The sequence below is a fragment of the Helobdella robusta genome, assembly GCF_000326865.2.
Source record: "Helobdella robusta unplaced genomic scaffold HELROscaffold_16, whole genome shotgun sequence".
Lineage (NCBI taxonomy): Eukaryota > Metazoa > Annelida > Clitellata > Rhynchobdellida > Glossiphoniidae > Helobdella > Helobdella robusta.
This window is the reverse complement of record NW_008703893.1, coordinates 2,685,796-2,693,295: the sequence shown is the minus strand read 5'-3', so window position 1 is coordinate 2,693,295 and position 7,500 is coordinate 2,685,796. Positions and strand designations below refer to the sequence as shown.

The window sequence follows — 7,500 nt, the reverse complement described above, 5'->3', positions numbered from 1 at the left end:
TATTGTTAAATAGCAGTTTGCCAAAAGAATAATATGACACACAAATACATACATGTACACACATTTATACAAACACCCATACATACATGCACATAACCATGCATACACATACATACACACATATACACACATATACACACACATACATACATGCAAACACACAGTTTTAGATTTAAATCTACGAAAAACAAACACATATACAAGTAAAAAGTATCAAACATGGAAAAACGAATAAACAAGATATATTTTTATATCATGCATGTATGCATGTTTGTGTATGTATGTATGTGTGCGTGTGTATGTGTGTGTGCGTGTGTATGTGTGTGTGCGTGTGTATGTGTGCATGGTCCCGTCGATATGTTTGTAGTTTGCCATTGTTTTGTTGATTTGGTAGGTGCAACTAGCTTAAACTGGCTTTAAGCAGACTGAATTGGTTGCTTTTGTTGTTACGTTATGATGTTATTTATGTTAATGTTGTTGTTGTTATTATTATTATTGTTGTTGTTGTTGCAATTTCCTTTACATTCTTATTCATTGATAATTTATTTATTTGTCCGTTCGTCAAATGCTTAATGTGATTGCGAATACGTATGCATACAATGTATGTGAATGTGTGTGTGTGTGTGTGAATGTGGGTGGTAAATGTACGTTTGTGCGTGTGTGCATGTGCGCGTTTATACTTGTGTCCGTGTGAATATTTGCGAGTGTTTGCAGAAAAATTAACAAATACATACGTATACCTTAGAGAAGCTCGAGATGAAAATATCTAAAATTAACATAATTCATACGGCACGATAATTCTCATCACAAGCGTCCACATCGTCATCATCATCATCCTCATCATCATCATCATCGTCAACGTCATCATCATCATCGTCAACGTCATCATCATCAACGTCATCATCATCATCATCATCGTCGTCAGCATCATCATTCTCACCATCATCATTCTTATCATCATTCTCATCATCACTTCTCATCCTTATTATCATTATCAACGTCTTAATCACCATCATCGCCACTATCAACATCTTAATCATCATCATCACCATTGTTAACTTTTTATTTACCATCATCACCACTATCAACATCTTAATCATCATCATCGTCGTCGTCATCATCGTCATCATGAAATACACCATAATACTTTCCATGACAGGCCCGGAAAGAAGATGAAATTAACCATTTTCGTCAAACGAAAGAAGAGTGAGTAGTGAGATAGTTGACTTATGTATTAATAAAAATAAATTATAACGACATAAAAAAAAACCAATCCACTAAGAACGAAACAAAATTATAGATGAATAATAATATTTTATAATAAATATTTTCAAATAACCAGACCCATACGAGAATAGGCCATTTTTTTCGTCGTCGTCATCATTATCGCTCGCATCATCATCTCCGGCTCTTCAAACCGGAAACACTGAAAATAATAATAATAACAATAATAATATTATTAATAATAATAATTCAACTGCTACAACTACTACTACCAGAACCACCACTACTACAACAACAACAACAACTACTACTACTACCACTAATAGTAGTAGTAGTAGTAGTAGTATTACAAAATTGTTACCGGATGAAAAAAGATCAGTTGAGCATAACCTTTCAGATCTTTCCGACGGTTGCTCTATGGACTATAACATCTTGAATAATAATAATAATAATAATAATAACAACAACATCCATAATACTGTTAGCAACTTTGGAGACAATACAAATACGGCCGTTGCAGCTGCTTCTAATGTTACAGACAGTAAGAACATGAACGACAGCAATAATAATAATAACAACAACAACAATAACAACAACAACGTTAGCATTAATAACAACAGCAATAACATTAGCGTTAACAACAGTAACATTAACAATAATTGTGGTAGCGTCAACAATAGCAATAACAATTCGAGTACCGCCAACGATATCTGCCGGTTCAAATCGCCAAAAATAACCCATCGCTACCATTACGACTGTTCGCCTATGCTACGCTCGGCCTCTCTCAGCTCCGTCGGCCTACAAACTTTTTCGGACCCACAAAACAACAACAATAATAACAATAACAACAACAATAATAATAATAGCAGACATTTACAATATATTAACGAGGAGAAACAGCGTAGGCATTCTAGTAACGTGAATGCAGCACTGAAGCAACTGAAGCAAGTTATGAGGGAGAACTCTTCGCAGAGTCTTGGCGTCAGTGACAAGGGCATCAAACTGACAACTAGTTCGAGTTTGATCGCCTATAGGAACGCGAGAGCTGGTAGCGAGAGAAATGTTTCTAGAGGTCTCAATGATATGGAGATTACAGAGGCATCGACAACTGATGACGGTTTTGGTTTTTTTTATTGTTTGTGAAATTTGAGAAAAAAAAATTTAATCTTTCAAAATTTTTAAACAATGTCATTCATAGTTTTGTTATTGCCACCACTCGACAGCTTTCGAGCCGCTGATGCTGACAGAACTGACGACCAGACACCTGAAAATGAAACTAGCCCAGCTGCACCGGGTTCAACTGCGCAGTGTGTCTAACGTCTATTTCTGCCAGAAGGGTATTGAAATTGCCCTCACAGACGATGTAGGCGATCGTTTGGAAAGTTTATAAATAAATATGTAGTTTGTAAGTTGCGTAAAATAACTTTATTTGGTTTTTCTACATCCCTCTTTCTCTCTCTCCTCTCTCTCTCTCTCTCTATTCCTCTTTATTTTTTTAGTGATAAATATTATATTGAAATATGATTTTATTTTTAATAAATAGTCCATAGATTTTTAGTAACCATAAACTTTTTAATTTCAGAATACAATCACTGTCTTGACTTATATACACAATAAAATAGCGATCCATCTAGTTGAGCTTTTAAAATTAATCAGAAATATAAATATTTTAAAATAAATTAAACGTTATTTTTAATTATAAAATAATTTTCATTTAATTTTAAAAAAGTTCGTAAGAGAAATACCAGACTTAAGCAAGTACCTCACCTATAAGACAATAGGTTAGTGCAACTCATTTTTTTACTGAATAAATAAATTTTACTAAACTAATTAAATAAATAATAAAACTAAATAGAGTAATGTTAATGCCAACGGAAAGTAAATTTAAATAATAAAAAATAATTTTTCAAAATTCCTCTCTAGGTTATTCGGGAGAGTATACTTTGGTAATGCAAAAAGTTGCATGAAAAACCAGTTACAACCGGCCACATCATGAGATAGATGACTCACTTTGTTTCTCATTTGGTCTATTATTATTTATTTATTAATTAATTTAATAATTATGAATGAATATATGTACACACACACACACACGCACACACACAAAGAGAGACGAACACAAACTTTTATATGTTGGACAGTTATAATGGATGACTATTTAATGGCTTTATAACTCGACGAAGCTTTTCATTCAATGTAGAGCTGATGGTTCTCTCTCTCTCTTTCTCTCTCTTTCTCTCTCTTTTTAATTTCATTCTTATTCCATTTTTAACGTGTTTTTTTAGTTCCATACCCATTCCATTCTTTAATGGTTGACATGATTTTGTAACAGAGAAAAACTACACATTCAATGCTTCTTGACAAATCTATTTTTTTCAAAGAAACTGTATACGTATATGGGTTGTATATGCATGTATGTATGTGTAAGCCTGTATTTATGTTTGTATATGCGTGTGTGTGTGTCTGTACGTGTGTGTGTGTGTGTGTGTGTGTGTGTGTGTGTGTGTGTGTGCGTGTGTGTGTTTGTTGATACAACATTCAAAATATGAACACGTAACACGTGCTAACTAATACAATGACGAGAAAAATGACTATAAATGCAAAATGCGACAATAACATTTGAGGATTTAGATGATGATAATGATAGAAGTAGCAGCAGCAGCAGCCGTAGTAGTAGTAGTAGTAAAAGTAGCGGTAGTAATAGTAATAATATGATTAAATGAAAAATAATAGAACTCACTGCAAGAAGCGCCATTAAAGTGGAATATCAAGCCTTAATTGATCCATGCTTAAAACGATTATACAATTTAACACTAATCATTATTGTCCTCGATAACTCTACTACTACTATTACTGCTACTACTACTACCACTACCACTATTACCACTACTACTACTACTACCTACTACTACTACTATTATTACTACTACTACTATTAAGGAATAATTTTTAAATTAACTAACAATTATACACATAACCACAAATAAATTACAAATAAATCATTATAAATCCTAACTAATTCAATGAAATCTTCGAGATTAACATAATATATTAATTATCTCATTAACATAATATATAAACTATCTCATTAACATAATATATTAACTATCTCATCAACATAATATATCAACAATCGCCCCTTCTAATTACGCCGACCAATCATGAACAGGGCCCTACAAAGTTTGCCGGAAATATTCCCTGCGCCCCGTTCAGCTCTCCGTTCCACCACTCGGCGTGGGGTTTCGAAATGACAGTTATGACGTCACCACTTTTGAATGATAATTCGTCATCTCGGTCTGACTGAAAATCGTAGAGCACCAACATTTTTTCTGAAAAAAATGTTTTATATAAATTTGTGAGAGTTCGTTGTTTAATGTGGCAGAATGAACGAACCAGGTGCTGGTGCAGCGGGTACTTTCGATGCTTTTGGCCGTTCCGTGTTCTGTTGGTTCAAAAAAAGACAAACGTGTGCTTACATTATACAACTAACAAACTCTACAACAATCTCTACTACCATTGCTCATTTAATTAACTGAACAGTCACCAAATGATCAAACTACTAACAATACCTACTAATCAACAAATCAGCGTGAATCAACGAAACAATCCAATGACAGCCCAGGCCAATCAACCAACCAATCATCACAAATCAACCGACCAATCAAGTATCAACACTAATCAGTCAACCAATCAAATAACAACACAAATCAACCGACCAATCAAGTATCAACACTAATCAACCAACCAAACAATCAGCGGAATGTCTAGCTCCTCCTAATAATTTGACGTAACTCGATGGAAACCATCCAATCTTACGCTGTTGACCTCTCACCTGAAATTTGATTGGTTCAGGTAAAATTAATTAACATAATTTATGCAAAAACAGTTCCACCTCATTTACATAACTCTCCCTACTTACTTGTAACTCGCCTTCCCACCAGCCTGTTTCAGTTTTCTTTCGCACTTGCAGCAGATGGCCAGGCTGCAAAGTCAGCTGCTCTGGTCCTGTGGCTTCGTAAGCTGCGATTGCTGTAGCTATTTCTGTGTGTGCGTGCGTGTGTGTGTGTGTGCGTGGTGTGATGTGTGTGTGTGTGTGTGTGTGTGTGTGTGTGTGTGTGTGTGTGTGTGTGTGTGTGTGGTGTGTACCTGGTTTTTTCAGGACGGTCAACTTAGGAGCATCCTGGTGAAATTTGAATTACATTTTATACAAATTAAATATGGAACGCTATTTGAAATATTCAATTTTGATGTGAAAAAAGTTATTAAATGCTAACCGATAAACAAACTTTATTAACTGTATAAAAATTACAATTGTTTTAATAATTTGAAAAAGCAATAAAATAATCAATAAAAAAAACAAACAATCATACATACATTCGTTTGCTTGGGGGCGGTCGGTGCAGTGGGATGCTGTTGTTTCAGCTGTTGTTGCTTCTGTTGTTGCTGCTGCATGTACTGCTGCAGCTGCTGTTGAGTTGGTTTGCCCACAAAATTAGCTGGAAAAACCCCGAAACGTAATTGGTTAATGTTTCCTTGCCACCAATCCCCTTGATACTCGGTGACCTCTACCATCTCGCCCTGTTTGAAGTTCAAATCTCCGGGTTCGTTTGACACGTAGTCGTATAGAGATATGTAGAGGTTCTCCTGGGTGTCTAAGTTGAATGGTTGGTTGGTTGGTTGGCTGGTTGGTTGAATGATTAAATGGTTGGTTGGTTGGTTGGCTGGTTGAATGATTGAATGGTTGGTTGGTTTGTTGGTTGGTTGGTTGAATGATTGAATGGTTGGTTGGTTGGTTGGTTAGTTGGTTGGATGGTTGGTTGGATGGTTGGTTGGTTGCATGTTTGGTTTTTCGATTGATTGGATGGTTTTACAAGTGACTAATTGGATAAATTGAAGCTGAACGGATATTTACTGGTGACGTTGGATGTGATCTCTGAAGCCGCCCAGCTGTTTGTTGAAAATTAATTAACAATTAATTATAATTAATCAATCAATCAAATATAATATTCACTAAAATACTACTAATAATAATTTATTAATAATAATTGTCAGCTATTCATCGTATACATTTCAACTAGACTATAATAAACAGAAATAATAGATATTATTATGATAATTAAAATAAATTAAACTTACTTATCACTAGCTTGTTGCTGCTGCTGCTGCATATTATCAGCAGCTGAAGTAGTAGCAGCGACAGCCACAGCTGTTGCTGTCGTATCTTCAACCTTATAAATAAATATATATATATATATATATATATATATATATATATAGAAAGAAAGAGGGAGAGGGAGAGGGAGAGAGAAAGAGAGAGAGAGAGAGAGAGAGAGAGGAAGAGAAACCAAGAAATAGAGAGAGAAACAAGGAGAGAAAGAAAAAGAATGAAAATGAAAGAACTCTTTCTTTTATATTACTAATGCTATAATATTTTTTTTTATAATAATAATAATAAATGTTCCTCCAAAAAAAAAATAAATTACGTGTCTAACTTTTTGCACGTAAGATTCCGGGAAAACCCCACTTTCGCCATTTAGATCTCCTTTTACCCAGCCTTCCTCTACGCCAACTGTATTTGGGTTTACCTGGTTCGTCGTCATTATCATCATCATTATCATCACCATTATCATCATCATCATCATTATTATCATCGTTATCATTATCATCATTATCGTCGTCATCATAATCATCATAATTATAATAAGGGTTATCATCAATGATGTCATCATCATCATCATCACCATCATCATCTTCTTCTTCTTCTTCATTAACGTTGTTATCATCATCAACATACCATTCATTGTCCAGTCATCTTTGTCATCCTATTACAATACATAAACAATAAACACTCATCATCGTCGTCATCGTCGTCATTAAAGTATTATTATTAACATTAAAATATTATTATTAATATATATATATATATATATATATATATATATATTATATATTTATTATAATTTTAGTTATTATAACAACAACAACAACAACAATAATAATAATAACAATAATAATAATAACAATAATAATAACAATTATAATAATAATAATAATTGCTGTCGGCATTGTCAACTGAACTTACCCACACTATATCGCCAGGTCTCAGCGATAGTTCGTCAGTGGAGCGTGCCGTGAATTCGTACAAGGCTTGGTAGGCCACTAAGCCTAGAAGAAAAAAATAATAATAAATAATATGAACTCTCTTTTATTTCCAGAAAAACATAAAATGTATTAAAATGAGATAAAAGTCTGATTAAAATCTAATAAAATAAAATA

General features: G+C 33.8%; 2 protein-coding genes across 2 annotated transcripts in view; one reads left to right on the top strand and one right to left on the bottom strand.

Moving 5' to 3' along the window:
• Positions 1-1,157: 1,157 nt before the first annotated feature.
• Positions 1,158-3,618, top strand: HELRODRAFT_190882 (hypothetical protein). The gene is made up of 6 exons (XM_009015630.1): positions 1,158-1,206; positions 1,343-1,452; positions 1,486-2,341; positions 2,448-2,629; positions 2,954-3,005; positions 3,148-3,618. Exons 1-4 carry the CDS (start codon positions 1,173-1,175, stop codon positions 2,612-2,614), a joined length of 1,167 nt encoding a protein of 388 aa, XP_009013878.1. The 5' UTR covers positions 1,158-1,172; the 3' UTR covers positions 2,615-2,629; positions 2,954-3,005; positions 3,148-3,618.
• The window catches only part of HELRODRAFT_190881 (hypothetical protein), a gene marked incomplete at its 5' end in the record, with an annotated part of 10,719 nt that continues 6,794 nt past the window's right edge, over positions 3,576-7,500 (bottom strand). Inside the window, 10 exons of the mRNA XM_009015629.1 lie at positions 3,576-4,553; positions 4,618-4,666; positions 4,970-5,056; positions 5,144-5,265; positions 5,371-5,404; positions 5,599-5,876; positions 6,137-6,171; positions 6,361-6,452; positions 6,717-6,809; positions 7,307-7,424. Of these exons, the coding sequence (XP_009013877.1) occupies positions 4,384-4,553; positions 4,618-4,666; positions 4,970-5,056; positions 5,144-5,265; positions 5,371-5,404; positions 5,599-5,876; positions 6,137-6,171; positions 6,361-6,452; positions 6,717-6,809; positions 7,307-7,424 (1,078 nt within the window). The 3' untranslated portion in view covers positions 3,576-4,383. The remainder of the gene's footprint in view (positions 4,554-4,617; positions 4,667-4,969; positions 5,057-5,143; positions 5,266-5,370; positions 5,405-5,598; positions 5,877-6,136; positions 6,172-6,360; positions 6,453-6,716; positions 6,810-7,306; positions 7,425-7,500) is intronic.

What these genes read in the sequence shown, in the direction of transcription:
- HELRODRAFT_190882 (XM_009015630.1), top strand. Translation starts at nt 1,173, where the DNA reads ATGAAATTAACCATTTTCGTCAAACGAAAGAAGA. An exon ending in TTTCGTCAAACGAAAGAAGA is followed by an intron (nt 1,207 to 1,342) that starts GTGAGTAGTGAG and finishes TCAAATAACCAG; the next exon opens with ACCCATACGAGAATAGGCCA. An exon ending in GGCATCGACAACTGATGACG is followed by an intron (nt 2,342 to 2,447) that starts GTTTTGGTTTTT and finishes ACCACTCGACAG; the next exon opens with CTTTCGAGCCGCTGATGCTG.